Here is a 20,987-nt window from a genome sequence, read left to right as displayed (position 1 = left end):
AACACTGGTACGGTTGCTTTCAAAGGATCGTGATGTATCCTTCATACCTCACAATATTACAAAAAATGGTTTGAGAGCCTGATGTTTTAGCGTTTTATGAAAAGCTAATGTCTGATTTGCCACTGGAGAGACTATCACTGTTAAAAGTTACTCTTGATCTGAAGATTTTTGAACAGACTAGTCCTAAATAGCAGTATACCTAAAAGAGGAATGGTTCAGAGTAATATGTTACTGCAGTAACTAATATAACAGAATGATTACATACAAAGCACATCTGGTTGTGATTTGAAATTGATATTAATGAAAAATGTTTTTTGCCCCTTATAATGCATACTAGTGAAGCACAGCTCATTGCATTGGACGTCAGTTTGATGTTTTCATATGTAATTTTGCATACAGTTACCATATCAGATACAAGAGGTGTAATTTGATGGAGATGCAGTATTTTTTCTTCGGCTCAGAAAAATTAGATGCTCCTTTTGTGTCGGTTATTGTTTTCACCTAAATGATTCGCATTGTACAGTTGTCCATCAGGGTGATGTAATGATCGAGAGCTGTCTCTCTGTTCTACTGTATGTTCTTGTGCATTTGGGTTTGTCTGTCTCTCCATGTATGTGTTAGGTCTTTTTTTCTGCCTCAGCTGGGATCTAGTAAGAACAGTTGCTGGTCAGTAGGGGTTTTTGTCTGGCTTGCTGGGTTCTTGGGGACTAGAGTGACTGAGTCGTGACAAACATGGTGTCTGTGTGTGTGTTTACGTATGTGTTGGGGCACTCATGTGTGCTTGTGCCTCTGTGTGTGTGCAATTGTGTGGGTGTGTATGCGTAAAAAGATAGACTCACATGTATTCATCCAGGCAGATTGTTTGTTCCTTTAGCCGTCACATGGCTTTGTCATAGTATGTCATTACACACACACACACACACCCTGTTTTGAGTTTAAATATGAACCCAGGGTTAAGGGTAGTATCACAATGTATTTCAGTCCTATAAACAAACCATAATGGTTTCACATCAAGTGGATTTCATAAAGTACTTATAGAGCAGTTCAAAAAGGAAGGCATGTAAAGTACACACAAATGCATCATATTTTCATGTTTCATGTTGTTTTCCTTTGAAGTAGTCATTTGTACAATTCAAAAGGATGTTTTCCTTAAACCTGGGGGGCTGCTGACAAAAGTGCTTTGGTTTTGAATGTTATTTTTTTTGTTAAAATAATGAGATTGATGAAAAACACGCAGCAGTAGACATCATTTAGAAGAAGTCAAATCATAAACATGACTTCAAACTCAAGTAGGCAGCACAAGTGATCAAATTTATTATAAAGAATGCAATATAGGACGTGCAATATCAAAATGGAGCTGCATTTTTTTTTTTGATAAAGGTGAAATGAGTCGCAAAACAATATAATAAATGAAGCATTGTGATGCTACAGAGATGCCCTGGACATAAGGGAACATACTCATTTGGTACAGACCCCTGTAAAAATGACATAAATATCATAATTATCTATACTTTTTTGTCAGTGAAAATTAAATGCAGGAATTACAGTTCTCCCTCACAAGCCTTATGCATTTAAAATACATCTCAAAATAATTGCAATATGATTTTTTTATTTTTTGCATAGCGTGCAGCCCTAAACTAACGGTACTTAGGTGTAAAGACTTTGGTTTCTGTCAATGAGTTAGCACGATGATGAACTGGTGACCTGGCTGTCAAGGTTGAAATACTGTTGTCTCTCCAGTGCATGATGGGATGGAATCCAGCCTGTTTTAATCTCATCTTTTGTAAATTTTCAGGGAATTTGTGTTCATTGAGAACATTTATTTAAAAAAAAAAAAGACATAACTGCACATCTACATGAAATCGTTATTGTTCATAAATGTATTCTGATGCATTTTTAGCTCTAAGTTGTTAAACGTATGGATTTCTCACGTACACACAGGAGGCCTGTGCGTGTGAACAGATTTCATTCTGCATGCAGCAAAAACACCCCTGAGACCAGCAGTGTTCATGTAAACAAAAAGAGCTCCCCCTGCAGTGTGCAGTGTGTTCAGGCATGTGTTAGCCATACCAGCAGTGTAACGCTCTGGTGTGTGTGTGTGCACCATCCTGACTTTAACACATCATGTAGATTTTTTTGAGCCTATGTTGATATGCAGCTATGCTTATATTTGCGTGAGCAAAATTAAAAGCACTCTACTTGAGTCTGAATGATGGAGCTTTCAAAGATTATGTGGCTCAGAAGTGCATTAGGCATCTGTGATTTCCCAGCCTCTTATAGACTTGACATGAGAAGTGTATTTGAGCTGTAATGGAGGTCGTCAAGGAACAGCAGAGCGCAGAGGAGGATTTAAGGGCCTGGGTAAATGTTAGAAGCTGGAATGTGTGTAGTTTGTGATAGAAAAAAAAGAGACTCATTTGTTCTGGAGTTTTTTTTTAGTCTGTTTTCTGTCATGTTGCAGCTCTTTAACTGCATCATCATTTTAGAATAGCAGCTTGTTTACCAGCCTGACACCTAAATAAACATTATCAACAAAAATGATTGGCACACACACTCAAAATGAAGCATACATATTTTGCATGATCATGGAGTTTAGTGTGATTCAGCATTACAGTGTTGCTGCTGTTTTTCCAAACAAGCTCCCTCCCATCCTGAGGGGCTCACATAAAACGTAAATCCGCTGTATTAGGCAGATTATCTCATCTGCCATTCAAGATGCAAAGTCATTTCCAGTAGATGACAGTTGCACTGTCAGGTCACCTCATTTTATGCCATTTTATACATCAGCCTACAAAGTGTGACAGCTAGGGCAATCCACAGACACAATACACATCATAGACGCACATAGGCATGCACACTAGGCCGGGGACCAGTTATTAAATAATAATTATTATTATTATTATCAAGAATTCAGCAAAATCTATTAATAAAATTACCCATTTGTTTTTGCACAAGAAACATTCTGCACATTGACCTTATGCAGTCAATTATATTGAAAATACAGTGAAGTAAGTGAAAAATCAGAAAAATTGCAATGCAAAAAATAATAATAACGTAAGCAATAAACTGTATAGGTTTGTGGTGATATCTATTAGTTGATTTTTTTTAACCTTATTACCCGTAGTGTCTTATTTTTGGTTTAAAATATATAATATTTGAAAATACATTCCCTTAAAGGCCATCTACTCAAAATGAGTTTTTCTAATTCTGTGAGGTAGATATTTTACCCCAGTGACAGTTACACATCAGACTTTCCAGCTTTATTCTTGTCTACTTTCTGAAGGGTTTTTACAGAGAGGTTTGTTTATTGTAAGTAATCTTCAAGGAAGTTTCATGTTGATGGGTATGTATTAAAAATTCAACTTTGCCCAGATTCATTGATTTAAAAAAAAAAATACTACATACACAATACTTGCATTGGCCTTGTTGTTTTGTGGCAATTTAAAATCCAGCGACAGAACTAAACAAGGTTGCATGCTGGTGATCAACCTTTGTTCTTAGTTGTGGTGACAGGCCCTGTAAGGCAAGGGACCAAAATAATGTAACGCAGTGTGATGTAAAACTGCACTCGACAGAATTGTTAATGCAAAAAACACACTTGTTTGTATTTCACGCAGTGGAGATGCAACCGAGAGGAGCATCTTAACTGAGTTGCCATAGCTTTCAGTGTATCTCTGCTATCAGGTATTATAACTAGTGAAGCCCTCTCTATGCACATGAAAACATAAATCAAAACTAAAATGCAAAATGCCAAATTTTTTTCAGCTCAGCAATGGTTAGTTTGTCATTCAGTCTGATATGGGCTTCTTATTTTTGGCTCTTCTTCGTCTGCTTCATCCTCACTGCACCAGCTGTTTGTAACATAAAATGTAGGTCAGAGGAGAGCACACTCATGATTTCTGCATTGTCTTGAACTGTCAGAATTCAAACAGTTGCATTTGTTGCCATTTTTGGGCCACTTGTCGACTGCAGCTTTTAAGGACCCCTCTCATATTCTTGGTGCTCTAATATTGGAAATAGGAGCAAATTGTTAACCTGGCTCTGTAAAAGGTGTCTTCCTAAGACTTCAAAGGTGTCATATTTAGGGAAAGCCACCCAGAAAGTCATCGTGTGACTGTGAAACTGAATTACAGTTTTCTCTTATTGGGTGGAAATTCATTGCAGTGAGGGGACGAAGAGAGGGTGGTGATGGTGATGGTGGGGAGCCATATGTGGATCAGCCCTGCAGCATTAAGGGTGATGTGCTCTTTATTCTTTCTTCATCAGCAGCGCGTGCTCTTCTTTTATTTTTAGATGGGTTGATGGAGAGAGGGATGAGGGGAGGAGGAAGTAAAGGAGGGAAAGCAGAAGAAGAGAAAAGAAGTTCTGTGCGTTGATGGTTCTATATTGCGTCACAAAGTGGACAGGTTGCTGACTGGATCATCTGTTTGTGAGCTTCTGTCCAGATTATGTGCCAGCCAGAATGGGACTACAAGAGCACTCTGAACAGATCCCAGGTCAGTGCAGTCCTGAGGGAAAAGAGGGGAAGGATGTGTGTGTGTTTGGCACCATTTCTGCTCAGCGTAGTATTGTAGAATAGCACTGGACTTGTTATGGCAGGACATTTTTAAGTGACTAATTTTAATTAGTGTGTGAGTTCTGAGATGTGTTCACGTTTGAAGGTTGTTCGGCTGAATGCCTGAAAGTAGAGTTGGGTGACACGATGGCAGAAATGTGTCCACCAGTTGAGATTTTAGGAGACCATTCCCATTTTAAGAGAATTTTAGTATCAATGTTTTGAATCATTTTTGAAGCAAATGTATTATTATGTGTATGGAAGTTCTAAATAAAAGAAGAAAATAATCAAGTTTGAAAAAGTACAATATGGTTATTTTGAACCATTTCTTAACTTACTTTACAGAACAATTACTGTATTGTACGGTGACTTATTTTTTTCTAATCTTGATTATTATCTAATTGAAACAAAATAGATAATTATACAAAAAGGATAATTCTCTTGTGCAGACAGGATCATTAAGTTGTTCCTGGAAGATGAACGTTTTTGCACAGAAGATAATTTAATTTGTCATACGAGATTTCGGAACATTAGGGGCACTGTAATATTGTGATATATACAGTATTGTTTACACCATTGATGAAAATTATTGGTTTGACGTTTCCCACCACTCTCCTCTCCATGTAAAAAGTCAGAATGATCTTTTCAACAAAACTCTTCACACTGTAAAGTCAGAGGTTGATTGATAAAAAAAACAAATTCCTTGATAATGGTTAATAAATATAACTGTTAGTTCTAATTGTTACATTTACTCTTTAGTTGTATTTACTAAATTTTGTGATGTTGCTGCAACTTAAAAAATGAAGAGTGAATGAACTTGTACTTTGTAAGTGATAGCAACTTAAGTTTTTAAGGAAACCAAGTTAGTTGGACTCAACTGAACAGTTTTATGCATTTTGCAATACTATGTGAAGTCAAAGAGAAAGAATAAGTCTAATATTCTTCATAAGGCTCTTTGTTTTTATTTTATTATTTTGTTTGTTTCCACAAACACTGATCTTTTCTTGCTAAGAATTACATTTTGTTAAATGAAAATAATCCAGTGAACTAACCATTCTTTGTTGTGCTTACTTTATGAAATGCAATCTGTTTCCTAAATACTACTGAGTAAAAGTCAATTTCACCTTTCACTTTTGAGTTGACTTCAAAAAATGAAGTAAATCCAAGAAAAAATTAAGTAAACCTTACAACCAGATATAAAATAAACACAACATAGGAAAAGGTACATTTACTTACCTTTTTAAAGGCAATTAGTGTCTTGATTGTTTTTTTTTTTTGAGTAAGAACAACTCGTCAGATTTTAGAATGCATTTTATACTAACTACTTATTGGTTTCGATTTAATACCTAAATTATCTATGATTTTCTTCATTCTGGAAAGCAGCTTCAGCCTTAGCCAACAACAAACCCTCCATCTTAATAGACTTTTAATGAATCAATATGTACCTGAGTTTCCTGATGCAGAAAGCCCTGTTCTGATAATGCGCATTACTCGCTGCTCGGTTGTCATGCATCACCTGCTATCACAGGAAACACTTGACAAGTAGTGGGCGTACTATCACTGCGGCCAACTGAGCCCCGAACAACAATTTTATGGTCCATAGTCGAGTCACTTTGATCTTTGTCCTGATGTATCCTAGCAACCAGATATTTTCAATAGAACTGATTTCAGGTCTTCTCATCACTGAACCATTGGTGAACATTTGCAATTGGCAGATGCAGAGGTAGGGGCGGGTGAGAGGACGGAGGGAGGTCCGTGAAGTGATAGAGAAGAGCAGAGCAGAGTAGAGGGCGAGGAACTGTTTGTGGGCGACATTATTTAAATGTCAGTTGCTCTGGATTGAAACTGTTACGACTGTGATATTTAAACAAGAGTTAAAGGAAGAAAAGAGAACATAAAGCTGTCGCATCATATCTATAGGAATCTAGATAGCAACATCGGAACTGAGTGATTGCGTTCAAAGTGGACACTAATGATGCAGAGAAGGCACTCAGCAAGTACCATGGGACGCCATCAGGAAAATACACATCCTCCTAAACAGGTTCAGTACTGGTTTAACTGGAGTTTCTCTCCTTTAGTCTGTGTGTGTGTGTGCATGCGCTTTGTCTGCGTGTGTGAAAAAAGGAAAGCCATTTATTCAGAAGTGATGAGACGGTTTAAATAGGACAACTTGAAGCAATGTCTAAATTAAGCGCCTTGAGTTTTTAGGTCAATTACGCATTTGAGAGACTGGTGTTCGTAAGCAGGACGGAGAAGCTACCACTGGGAGATTCAGTTTCACTCTTGTTCTTGGATGGGTGCTATTTGTCAAACAGCATGTCCTGTAAGGGATATGCTGTTTGACAATTACATTTTTGACTAAACATAATTGTTTGCATAGTTTTCATAGATTCAACTCAGCATAGAAAACACCAAAACACAAACTCATGTCATCATTGTTACCAAATCATTCTGTTAAAGATTAACAACCTTGCAACTGTGAAACGCAACTGTGCGGCACTCCGGCTCTGCGATCCTGCAACTGTTTGCAATTCCACAATCATCCTCCTGCATCTGGAACATGAACTTGGCCTCTGGCATTGCTTTGTTGGCCTCTACTGCTTCAGAATTGATTATTTTAGCAAACAGAGGTGTGAACACTATCTACATATTTCACCGTTTTCTGTTCAGTTGGTATAGCAGTACCAACAGCTCCCCACTGTAGTGCTGTATTTACAGTTGTCGTAGATTAGACTGTGGAGGAGCTCAGCTGGCCCGCTCGAGTGAGCTGTTCTTTTTCACTTGACTGCCCATGGCCTGCCTGTGGACTCGGCTCCTCTCTCTTTCTCTCTCTCTCTCTCTCTGTCCATCACTCTCTTTCTCTCGCTCTATCCCTCTCTGTCGCTCTTTATCTCTCTCTCTCTTTCTCTCTGCTCTCACCATCTGCCTTTATGCCTGATCTGCCTACATATCTCCTAACTGTCTCTCAGGAGAGGGCTGGGGGATGGAAGTGGAGAGGGAAAACTGAAACAGCGGGAAATAGCATATATGAGGAAAGGAAGAGGAAAAAAGAAACTTGAGGAAAAATAATAAAGGGAGGTAGAGAGAGAGAGAGGGGATGATGGTGTACATCCCCATGATAATACCATCATCATGCATCTGTGCTCTGAGGGAACAGTTTCATTTATGTGGTTCGGGTATAATGATTGAAATCAAAACATAGCATTTTTAAATACATAGGCTGTCTTCAAATACAAGTTAGGTTACCTGATTTTGTGTGTGTGTGCGGACTGATTTATTTGAGTTTCTTGCACTACGTTGATTTTGAAATATTCAAATATTAAGGTACTGTAACTGAAAGAAAAAACAATAATAAGGGGATTTCCAGTGATGAAGATTATCTCTGTGACTTTTTAGCCCCCTAAAAGATCCATAAAAAAATCAATATCAGTGTAAGTGTATGTACACACAGAACATTTTCTCCCCTTTTCCTTACACATTAACCACATAGGTTACTGTTTTAAATGAAGTCTGGTGGCTTTGAGGTAAGGATTTCAGTTCTCATTAAATGTACCAATGGAGCCTGCGTTTGCATAGAACTGTTTGATTTTATGTACGCGACAGTGGTGTTTTCTATGATATTGAATCAATATAATTTTTTAAATGTACGTAAACTTTTAAGGTGTGCCCACATATTGTATGCATCCAAATAAATGGGCAGCCCTTCTCTGAATGGATGTTGGTTTTTCCTTTTAACATTGATGATGTTATGTTGCTTCGACTACTGATCCAAATCAGGAGGTCTATTCTTAGGGAGCTTGATGTACACAGATCTTGTTTTACTTATCTGTGTTCATCATCATAGACCTGGGTTTAATATTGTCTTTTGTTACAGTGCACTGCATTTGCTGAGGGATTATGACCCATCTTTCTGTGTGCAGCATGTACAGTATTACTCTGTAAGCCTGGCGGTGGGATCCCAAGGGGCAATTCTGGTACATCCGTTCCTATGTGTGTGCGTACACTCATCTGCATGTGTGTGCCCACTGTTGATTTACTCATTGACCATCACTCCGCCTGCTGTCTCCCGTGGGGCCTTTATGCTCGGAGGAATCGATAACCTTCTCCTTCGCCTTGCCTTTCCACTGTGTCTGTACCAGAGCAGAGCTCTGTGCCACTCCATCTGCTCACATGCTTGTACACGTTGCACTGAATGGACTTGCAAATGCACACAGACAATATACTGTGGGCTTGTTTTTTAAATGTTCAAATATCAGAATTCAAACAGAGAAGAGTCCCATAAATAAGCTATTAAAAATAGCTGCATAACACACAAGCACACATACAAGCAAGCTCCCTCTATCTCACTCTCTCCCTGACATTAGCTGAACAGAGACCATTACTGCCAGGTAATGGGTGAATGTCACAATAGCAGGATGTCATAAAGCTCTGGAGTGGTCTAATGGGTTTTGTTCAGGTTGAGGTGACACATGCACGCACGCATGCATACACACACGCACTCTTCCAGGAAACAATCTTCCCATGTGGTTGATGCATTTACTTATCACATTGGAGCCCCAATCTCTGACATGTTTGAAGAGCTAATACAATCTGTTTAAGGAAGCAAATGATGCCCCCTCACACCCCCACCCCCCTTTACTCCACCTGTATATTTTCATCTAAGACTGAGCTCAACTAGAGGCAAATATAGGTATGTGAGGAGGAGAAAAGAGATAGTGTGAGTTAGCTGAGGACCCAAATAGAGTAGGTAAACTCCCAGGCTCAGGATATGAAACATAACTGAAGTGACAAAGTTAGGCACAGATACAACCAGAGATGCAAAAGCAGAGGTTGCTGCCAGTCCCCAGCCTAGCCTTGGGAGGCAGACAGATGGTAGAGTGAAGGCTTATGGATAGAGCAATCACATGAGCTCATTTACTTCTTGTGTTGGCACAGTAGGAAAGGCAAGGACGCAGGAGGAGAACATGTGTGGAGGACGGAGTAAACATTAGGGCCAGTTTGTATACCTTAATTCACTTACTCCATGAGCTCTCTTATTATTTAATTTTTATTTTACATTAACACCTTTTTCTTGTTGGTTGTGATTTGCTTTCTTCAGGCTGTCAGAAAATATGTAAGTCGTTTATTGGAAAATGTATCCCTATTGGTATTAAGACTTGGGTATTGTACCAGCACTTACATTGACAAAAAAGCAATATCTCTCTCGAATGTTTGGCTGAAGACAAATGTTGCTGCTTAGTGAAAATTAGGCAGTTTGTGACCTCAGCCCCCAAATGACCATTTGTATACCAATTACTTGCTCTGTGTTAAGTTGAATTTGCGAAGAAAACTTTTTCCCGTATGCCTCCTTGCCACTCTTGATGAATTAAAGTCATTTGGGTTTGCACACAGCAAAACTGTATCAAAACATTTGTTTACAAACTCTTAGACAACTTGTGCAGTTTAATCCAATCTCATTTTTCCAGTCGTATGCTCAGTACTTCCCAAACAGACAGCCCTTTCTAACCAGGAACTGGACTAAAAGGGAAATTTAGCTCTTTAAAACCAGAATCCTGTAACAAAAAATTGTTTATCTGTGCCTTTGTGTGAGTTTGTTGTTTTAAAGGGTTAGTTTGGAGTCACCATAGTAACACAATGGTGTTCAGCAAGTTAATTACCATTTTTGTGGATGGAGTCCGGCTTTGAAGAGAACATAGATAAGTTTCAATTTAAGTGTAGTTCTACAGTTGGAGGGGGCTGTCTGTTTGGGAAGTATTGAGCGTATGACAGGATAAATTTGACTGGGATTACACTGCTGGAGTTGTGTAAGAGTTTGTAAACAGATGTTTTATATAGTTTTGCTGTTGTCAAAAATGGACTCCTTTTAATTAATTAAGAATTTTCTCTGTTTCTTGAGTCTTTGTTAACTGGAAGCATGCAAGAAAACAAAGTTTCCTTTACAAATTCATCCTAACACTGTGTGAGTATTTGATGTAGAAATGATCATTTTAGGGGAGAAGTATTCCTTTTCAAAAATGTCAAAACTTTTGCTTTCTCATCCAGTCTCTGCCAGTCATTACCATTAAGATTATTTTAAAGGCACATAAAGCTTTTATGACTGAAACTAGAAGTGTCAACATCACAGGCATGAGCAGGAGAAATAATACTTTTAAAAAATAGCAAGTAAACAGAGAAACTGATCTGCCAAGAGTTTGACAGTATTGTTTTATAACACGGTTCATTCAGGGTTCAGTGGAGAGCTGCAGCTCTGCCGACTGACAAAGTTCACTCACATCCAACTCTCTCTGCAGTGTACAGTCCTTGTTTCCTTTCTTGTCTGTTCAAGCAAATTTATTGTTTTTCCTTATATTTCACAGATTTTACACAAGTATTACACAAGTATTTGTGTTCTGGCAAGGTTCTGGCTGCCTAACGACACACTTCTAGTCCTTGTTTTACTAGTCATTAAGTTTGTTGTTGACTGTATCCAACCCTACTCAGCTGTTCGAGTAAGAAATCTCTCTGTGATTTAAACATCTGTGTAAGTTGATGAAAATAAGTTGTAATATGTCGGATGTGTAGTCTTTGTAGTTACAGTATTCTTTAGCTCTGTCAATGTTTTTCAAAGTTATCAGTGACACATTACTCATATGTAGGTTACATATGATGTATCTTAAATATGTAATTTATTGTGTCCCAGGATACAAACACAGGATAATTTGTGACAATACTAATTTGTGACCACTCCAGAGCTTTATGACATCCCATGACAATATGACATGTATGTTTATATCCACAGGATATAAACATACATGTCATATTGTTTGTTTGGACATATTTTATATTGATTATTACTGATTTTCAGATTTTAACCATTTGTCATAAAACTTTTGAATACTTAGACCTTTCAAAAATCATCTGAACACTATCAAACACAGTTTTTCCTGTAATTGTGTCGTTCCACGCTATGTAAATTACATTCCAAGTCTACAGTATAGCTACTCTTACTTTTTATTGTACTCATTGCCTGTGTATACATGCACAAAATATTTCATTTTCACGTCATTCCTAAAAAGAAAATATTCCTGCTAAGCTGTGTACATCACTGATGAAAATTAATAATCCACTAATATTCCCATTTACATGCAGCAATACATAGTCCAGTTAACCTGCCCCAACATGACAAAATATGGAAAAGTGGAGTGGTTGGACCTACTTGTGACCTGTTGCTTCTTTGCCTAAAAATAGAGTGTTTTCAAAGTTTCCCACCTGTGGTGAGCTTGTTGGACCATATGAGCACAGCGTCCCTCTTTCATTCCTCAAACTACCCTCTTGAAAAGGCCAGCCTTAAAATATTTGCGCATATCCAAAAACCTGTTGATATTCAAGTCTGTCATTGTTTAAAAGTAGGTGTTTTTCTTCTTCTGACCAGAAATGTGGGGTTTTCTTTTAAGCATTGTCTCTAACCTAGCCTTGCGAACTGCTGGCTAGTTGGTGTGTGTATGACAACCATGACAACACACAGAGTGGACCATAAACAGGCAAGATGCTGTGTGATGCAAACTACAGAAAAAACAAAAAATTGAGAAACATATTTTTGAATGAATCTGAATTTCTAAATGTGCTGCATACATTTGCAAAGAATGCTCCTTAAACCCGAAAAATACCAAAATATCCCAAATGTCTTATATGTAGTTAAGCAATATGCAGTATACATGACCCATATCAAATTTGGAATATTGTCGTATTAGGAATAACAGCTGAATATTAGTGTGCGTATAAACATAGTTGTCGTGTCTTTAGTTTTCTTCACATTCATATTTTATTGCTAATAACAAATGCTAAATGTTGCATTTATGCAATTATATATTCTATTCTTGATATATATACTGTTTGTGTGTGTGTGTGTGTATGGATACAGGAGTGTATGCAGATTCGGAGTGTGTGAAAATTGATTATAAGCTAATGAGGAGCTGATTAGCACATGTTGACATTAAGGGTGGAATCTATTACTGAAACCTAACATGGTTGACCTTTGACATAGAAGGACCTTTGGGCCTATCAGTCATTATGATGAATCAGTGACAGCCAAATGCCGGCAGAAGGAGGTGGCGTGGTGGACTTTTATTCCTTATGGGAATATTGTAGGGTGATTATTAATGGTGTTTTCAAAGCTGTGATATGTTTAACACAGTCATTACTTGTGACTGACATTTACATGTTCGACCCACTTTCACATAACCCACCCAAGCTGCTAATACACCAACAGACAGGATGTCAGTGTCAGTACAGTCCTCCTGGGACTGTAAAATGTTTAATTTAGTATAATGATAGGTGTTCACACACACAGCACCACCACACATAGAAACATTTCCCCTTTCTCTCGTGTAGAGATAAAGAAACATCAGTGTGTTGTGACGTTTGTTCACCACATCATCATTGCATTATGCCAGAAAAGATGAACAAAGAATGCTCATCATGTTCTCTATCTCCTCTCCAGTCTTCGGGCACCAGTGTGGTAGTTGACATTGCGGTGATGGGTGAGGCACACGGTCTGATCTCAGACCTGCTGGCAGACCCCTCACTGCCCCCTAACACCTGCAGCTCTCTGAAGGCTGTCAGCAACCTCCTCAGCACCCAGATCAGCCTCCAGCCGCTCCACCGGCCTCGGGTCCCTGCAGACACACACACCTGCTCTGACTCGGAGGAGGGGCCTGACAAAGCTGAGAGACTGGCTATTCCAAAGGTAAATGTTATCTTCCTTAAAAAATGTGTTTTTGTTCATTTTGTGAGTGCGTGTGTATGAGATGCAATTCGGTGACTGAACCACAATTTCAAATTCTGATAATGTGATGTTCTAAATTGGAAATTAACTTATCATTTCATAGGAAACATTGATTGGTCGTCTGGAATGACTTAGAAGCCCAGAGAGTCACAGCAAAAATTACAGTAACTGCATTCAGTCATGCCTTTAGTCTGTGTTATAAGGTTGATTAATACAGATAGGAAAATCAACACCTGGGTTATTAGTAGGGGGTGTCACATTTTTTTAGCACTGATGGCCACTATTGTTAAAGGTATACAGTGTAATGATATCCAATATTTAAGATGATATTTAGTCCCATGTGTCGATACATACACATATATGCTGCCAGACGAGCTGAGCACATTTTAAGCTCGCTATGACCTTTTCAGTAAAGCCTCAGCTGTGAAGTCTACTTCGCCTCCAGAGGACCGGCCACTCTCAGTGACCACAGAAGATGTGAGAAGACTCCTGCTGAGTTAATAATAATAAGGCTGCAGGTCCAGATAACTTTCCTGGACGCTTACTAAAAACTTATGCTGATCAGCTAGTTGATGCTAAAACTTTTAAAATCTCACTCTCACAAGAGACTTTTCTCTCCTACCTCAAGACAGCCAGCAATATGGTCAAATATAAAAAAAATATTTTAAATGCAATAACAATCTTTTATTTTACCAGTAAATTTGGAACAAACTGTGACACACAAAACAAAAAAAGGGCTTTGCAAAAAAAATGACCAGATCCTGATTCTTAACCCGCACTCGTCCTGGCTTGTAAATAGACCTTGATGTGTAAAATCGGTGAAGTCCCCCTTAAAACCTAAAAGATTTTTCCCATAAGGAAGAAAACAAAGAAAACTAACATTTCTAAAGTTAAATGTTTATAGTGGCAGACCCAGTTGTCTCAAAGTGAAGTTTTGTTGTTCACTACTGTACATGTCAATATACAGACACACACACACACTCCTCTTGCTTTCCTCCCTCACTGCTGGGGTACTGTAAGGCTCTAAAGCAGCTAACAATGACGCACAGACTTCAAGAAGGCTTTTTAATGTTTTACAAGGCCAGTGCTTCAATATGTATGTGTGCACTTAAGGCAGCAAGGAAACTAAATAAAGCGTGTGATGCAATGCAGGATAGCCTACCAGGAAAGTGACAAGCAACTTTAACACTAGCTGAGTGCATTCAAATGCTCGACTCATGTAGTGAATCTCATTGAGACGCTGCCTCATTTTAGCTCATTGGGTGTGAGTGTGTCTGCATTAAGCAACGGGTTAAAGTTGGTGATTCAGCTCACTTATGCTGCCCTGTTGAATAGCTCTAAACTAAAGACAGATATAGCAGTTACATAAAGGTAATAAGAAATATTGATGACTGAGTTGCATTTATTATTTAAGGACAGCAAAACACTTTGTTTTATTTCTTGTTGAAAGGAGGGGAACAATTTGGCTTTCACTCATCTTTCCCCATGGTTTAACTCCAGCAGTGCTGGCCATTTGTCAAGTTTATAGCAGCTCCCAAGCATTGAAACACACTTCTAGTGCACAGATTTTTATTTATAACACTAACAGTACAGCCCCACACAATTTCTAAATCATACTATTTGTATTTATTTCACTATAATAGGGAAATAAAGTAAAAGAGACTTTATGTAAACAGTCCAAGATAACATGCACCAATCCATCACAGCCAACATCGTGTCTCCTTACTTACATCATTGACTGCTACATTATTGCATAATGATACAGTGCAGATGTTTCAGATCTGCATTAACAGCTGCATTAATAACATTCACAAGAGCAAAAGCAGACATGATGTTCACAGTGATTACGCTAAAGCTCACCCCCCTGCATTCTTTCACACACTGTTTGATGCCTTTGATTACTTTGCATTCATCACTGTAGGAGGGAGCTGCACCACAGAGCACTGTAGCACTGTGAAACTCTCTCTCTCTCTGTGTGTGTGTGTGTGTGTGTGTGTGTGTGTGTGTGTGTGTGTGTGTGTGTGTGTGTGTGTGCGTGCATGTACACTTGGATGGAAGTCATGCCTCTGTGTGTGTTTTTGTGCCTAAGAGGAGAGCGTTCAAAGAGGAGATGGACATGATTTTACTTGGCACTATGTGAAATTTGATCCTCTGCCGACTGTCACGCTCCTAGCAGAGACTCACACTTTTGGGCTCTGTGTCACGCTCTCACGTCATCTAGGAAAATTTCACACCAAAACACTGCGACAGCATGGCAGTGAACAACTTTGACTCTAAAATACAGCTGAGTGTTTGACAACCTAGTCGAATGGCCTTCCACAGCATTTCATTGTTGCGGAACAAACAGCTGATGGTCCGACAGCAGTGCATTGAGACAGACAGACAAACAGAGCGGAGCTTTTTCTCACAGCACCAAAGTGTCTGAATGATCAAACAGCCAAATATTCAGCAGTGGAAAGTGTCTTCTTTAGACTTCTACAGACTACTTTGTTTTAGTTTCAGGTTTAGTCAGACTTTGGACGTGGTACTGTAGGTGACGCTAATATGACAAGTGAATATTGTCATACAGATGTGTTCAGGGCAGGACCCTCATCAAACCTATAAAGTTTCAGGCAGATCAGACAATGTACACCAAAGTTACAACAATTTCTTGTTTTATGGCAAAACAGGAAAACAGTAAACGTTTTGCACAGACCTTTGATAACTTTTCATCATCAAGGGGTTAAGATTGGACACACCAAATTTGAAATCGATCGGATTAATAGGATTAATGCTTGATGCTAAATTTTACCAAATTTCTTAATTGTAGGTGAAACTGGCCATTGGGGCTACACATTTAGAGGCACTGTGGAGCCATTTTTCCACACTGGCTGGACGTGCGTATCAAGTTTCATGAGTTTTTGGGCATGTTGCAACCTCCAAAAATAAATAACAAATAATAATAATAATAATAATTTCTTGCATTCCAAGAGGGTCCTTGCATCGTTTGATGCTCGGGCCCAAATAATTGTTCATTAATTGTAATTCAAGTAAAATGTCAAATTAATTGTGATATTGATTTGAGATCAAATCGTCGAGCCCTAGGCTGTGCTTCACTGCTCTGCCCTTTGGTGGCGTTCCTACAACGTCTCTTCCTTTAGCCAATCACAGCACAGTAGGGCAGGACTTGTCCCTTCAGACCATCCATTGTAGTGTCAATTGAGAGAAATGCACAAATTTATAAACAAAATGAGCTGGCATGACTGGCACCACAGGGGACACGAGCATGACTCCCTTCTACTATTCTGCTATTCTAGGAGAATAATTTACCCATATTGGTTCACTGTCAGAACATCACATATATATTGAAGTGTTTAGACTTGTAAATATGCGAAAAGTATGTTGATTATAAATTCCACATATCAAAACATACATTTCATACAAACACACAGGCAAGGCCAAGTCTTTGTAGTTTCCAATGAGATTCCTCTAGTAATTGAAAATTCTTCAATTTTGATTATCTGTCCCGTACACTAATGCTGTCCTAACTGTCTCATCCTCTCCTGTTTGATGCATCTGTGAGTGTTTACACATTTCTTTTTTAAATCTGTATTACAGCGTCTACGGCGAAGTCTGCCCCCAGGATTGCTTCGGAGAATCTCGTCAACTTGGACCACGACGACCTCAGCTACGGGTCTGCCTACCATTGAGCCGGGTCCTGTACGCAGAGACCGCTCAGCCAGCATCAAACACACCACAGACAGTGAATCATGGAACAACTCGGTGATGATGACCATCTCAAAGAGTCGCTCCATGTCTGCCTCCTATGCTGCCCCCATCACTTCCAACCACATCTACAGCAAACCACTGGGAAGACAAGGTCTGTATGTGTGTGCACATGTACTTGACACACTGACACACCCAGCTCAGCCTGACTATTCATTGCACATAGCTCCATATTTGTCAAGGTTCAGATTTTCTTTTCACAGATGTAACTAAAGTTAGCTCTTTAATTGATGTGAGTTAAAACTAAGAAAGAAAAAAAACATTCCTTTCTAAAGCAAATCACTTGATAAAAAAAAAAAGAAAAAAATTGCTGCATCAAGAGGAAACTACATAACTAAAATAGTCAGTGTCATTCTTTTATTTTTCCAGGTTTCCCCACCTCCAACGTGTCACCTCTAGGCTCCCCGTGCCCATCCCCTCCTGTGCATGGCACGCCCGTCTCCAGCCCGACCATCAAGACATGTTTAGTGCAGCTTCCTGAGCCAGCTGGGCCCCTGACAGAGCGGACCCCTGACTCTGTGGCCCCCAAGAGCCACCACAGAGCCTTAACTCACAGCCAGAGCGCCCCGAGCTCCACCACCCCTCACTGGCGGCCTCCATCACTCTGCAGCAGGTAACTTTTCTCCTGTTACATATTGATTGTGAATATAGAAAGTTTAAATTTACAAATATTGTATTGCGGCTTCAAATGTTTCTGTGTCTGTTTGTGCATATGAAAGTCCATTTGTGTGAAGACGAGGTCAATAACTCACGTCATTAGTATACACTGAGAGGACAGCAACTGTTTCAGTAATATGTCGATGTTTCTCTGCTCTCTTTCCATCAGCTGCGGCCGGCCGTTCAACAGTCGACTAAACCACGCGGTAGAATCTGTCGACAAAATGGACAGAATACCCCATCCAGGTAAACAACAAATGAAACCTATAGAACTTCTGTACAAATGCCCTCATTGTATTTGTATAACCGCCAACAGGGTAACATTAAACTGCACGTATCTAACGTGTAATGTCTCCCCAGATGAGCGTGTTGTAGCTTCTTCAGACTATGACAGCACCTACGACAGCACCTACGAGACCAACCACAGTGACAGCAGTGACTTTGCACAGAATGAAGAGGAGGGAGAGGGAGGCAAGAAGCTGCCTGAAGGAAGGGAAGGCTGCAGGGCGTATCTGTCAGAGGGCATTGTTCTGCACCCGCTCCTGCCATCACCAGAGGTAAGCAATCAGTAGGGCTGCACTGGATAGTTTGAGGCTTTGAAGCTTCATTTTAACATTGACATTCAATGTTCAATGTGAGAATTGACATTTTTTCTATTTTTGCCTAGTAATTCTGTGTAGAACTGGTATTTCTGCATAGTTTCCAATGGAGATCAGGCTCCACTTACATTATTAGTATACTTTTTGTAGAATTAGATTCTTGTGGTGGTTCCGTCGGATTACCTCCAAGTCACATAATCCAAACATTTCCAATTATTTCAGTGTGTTTTAAAGTCCAAAATTCTAAATGTGTAGAAAAAAAGATAATATTCAAAATTCACAACATGGTTTCATCTAACAAAATATTTGACTTCAGTCCATCCTTTTTAGCATTAAGCCATTCAAAAACGTTTTTACTGTGGTCAAAAAACTGTTTGCTCTCCCACTTGCAGCACACAAAGGGAGGCACGCACTTGTATTAATGAGGCTGTCTAGCAGCAATCTAACAGCATCACAAACTACATTTATTCGTTGAAAGAAGTTGAGACCAACTCCTCTAATCTGATGAATCACTTGAAATAAAGACTTGTCATTTCTTTCTTATTTAGGTTTATTTTTTACAATGATTTAACCGTTACTTACTATCATACTACTTAATTAACAATATACAACTTGCAAAGGCTTCTTTCTTCTTTGATGGAAACCAAACAGCGGTACAGTTTGATAGTGTTTATCTGTGGACTGAAATGTGAAAAAACCTAAATTGTTGACCATCACACTGTGGTGACTAAAAGTTACTTTGATGAATTTTCAAGTACTTGCCTGTATGTTTCTGACCTCTCTTCTGTACCTTTACCTTTACCTGACAGGACAAGCCAGCATTGTCTGAGGACCCTGTGGCGATGTCAGCGCTGGAGCCTCTGATGGGTCAGCTCAACAACTGGAACTTTCCCATTTTCAGTTTGGTGGAGAAGACTAACGGCAAGACAGGCTGCATCCTCAGTGAGGTAAACACTTATTATTGAGAAAATGCTGAAACCTTAATGAAATGTATTTAATGACAACATATCAATACTGATTCAATTAAAGGCAACTCATACTGACTGAAATTTTCATATGTAGGTAATTTGCAGCCCCATGTGGTAGTGACTTTACAATTCAGTGCCGGCATCGGAAAGAGCGAGTTTACATTTTGAGCTTCCAACAAGAACAGCAAACACTAAAGTAAACAAAAAAGTCCTAATATGGTTTAAAAAATATCCACGTAAGCTTTACATTTGGTTTTTGGAGAACCTACTGAAATGTTCCTGTGACCATATAAAAAATTTGAAGTAGTTCCACTGTACGTTACCCATAGTAACTTTGGTTGGATCTGTCTTTAGTCGTGGTGGAAGTGTGGAAAAAAGACAGACAAATACACCAAATAGTGCAGTAAAACATTTATTTTTGTGCAAGTAAAAAAAAATGTGCATGTAAATTTTAAAGTTACACAAACCAGTGCATGTAAACAGAAGTATTTGAAGCACTGCAAAAAATGGAAGCACGAATCAGTGATACATGCAGTATTGGCCAAAATGTAATTTCAAAAAGTATTTTGTGTTGATTTGCAGTATCTAGACCTTTCTGTAACAAAGGGTGCATTGTTCAATGACTTGACCCAACTATATAACCTTCACCAAGATGAGATTTGACTCATAGTAAGTTTTCCTTGTGTTATATTCCAGGTTTCCTATAAGCTCTTTGAGGACACAGGTCTATTTGAGACCTTCAGAATCCCTGTTAAAGAGTTCATGAACTACTTCCATGCTTTGGAGAATGGATACAGGGTCATCCCTTGTGAGTAGGAGATCTCCATGTTTATAACGTTTTGCAAGTGAATTACTGATATCCAGCATTACTTCTATCTGCCACAAGGAGGAGGTATTGCATTGTCATAGAAATGAAGTGTTACTAACAGGCCTGCTCTCATGCTCTTATTGTTCAAAGTTGGCAGAAATAACACGTTTCCTGTTGGTGTATGATATCAGAGGATGATCATATAATATTTATATTGAAATTTAAGCTGTAGCTGACAGCCAGCACAAGCTCTTTAAATGTTTTCATAGCATCAAAAATCTGTATGTTTTCTAAAGGAATTTACACAGAAGATGTATTAGAGGCAGGAACGCTTGTTTTTATCACATGATCTGAACATTTTACATAAAATATCAACAATTCTCTTATTGTATTTGTTTTAACCAGTTTTATACTTTTCAGGGGGACAACTTTATCACTGCAATGTACCGCTGTTTTTTGTATGTCTCCATGGTCTTCCATATTCACCTCCTATTAAAAACAGAAAGTATTCCCTGCTCATCATGCTGCTTTTGCATCAATTATCTTGCATTTTACAAGTTTCTTACGTAACAGTGTGAGCCTAAGCAACATCCTGCTTAACTTTGAGCCTCTACAATATCATCTAAATTTTAAAATGAAGCTGACTGCTATCAACCATTATCATCATCTTTTTGAAAATACAGTGAATTTTCCTCTACCCAGATCACAACCGGATCCATGCCACTGATGTGCTTCATGCTGTTTGGTACCTCACCACTCAGCCTGTGCCAGGCCTGCCCACCCTGCTGACTGAGAATGGGATACACGCTGGTAAGGACCTTCACTGCATACTGTAGTTCTTTAAGACCATATTCTATGCAATGCTATTCTT

The 20,987-nt window shown here is 38.9% G+C and overlaps 1 protein-coding gene across 1 annotated transcript in view; it reads left to right on the top strand.

Moving 5' to 3' along the window:
* The window catches only part of LOC121942965 (cGMP-inhibited 3',5'-cyclic phosphodiesterase A-like), a 60,995-nt gene that overhangs the window by 24,593 nt on the left and 15,415 nt on the right, over positions 1-20,987 (top strand). The window contains exons 2-9 of the mRNA XM_042486296.1: positions 13,035-13,280; positions 16,917-17,178; positions 17,454-17,697; positions 17,911-17,987; positions 18,102-18,298; positions 19,150-19,287; positions 20,005-20,116; positions 20,819-20,926. Coding sequence (XP_042342230.1) covers positions 13,035-13,280; positions 16,917-17,178; positions 17,454-17,697; positions 17,911-17,987; positions 18,102-18,298; positions 19,150-19,287; positions 20,005-20,116; positions 20,819-20,926 — 1,384 coding nt within the window. The remainder of the gene's footprint in view (positions 1-13,034; positions 13,281-16,916; positions 17,179-17,453; positions 17,698-17,910; positions 17,988-18,101; positions 18,299-19,149; positions 19,288-20,004; positions 20,117-20,818; positions 20,927-20,987) is intronic.

This window comes from Plectropomus leopardus, chromosome 5, assembly GCF_008729295.1.
Source record: "Plectropomus leopardus isolate mb chromosome 5, YSFRI_Pleo_2.0, whole genome shotgun sequence".
Classification (NCBI taxonomy): domain Eukaryota; kingdom Metazoa; phylum Chordata; class Actinopteri; order Perciformes; family Serranidae; genus Plectropomus; species Plectropomus leopardus.
Note: the sequence above shows the minus strand (reverse complement) of the source record. Positions and strands in the feature narration are given on the sequence as shown.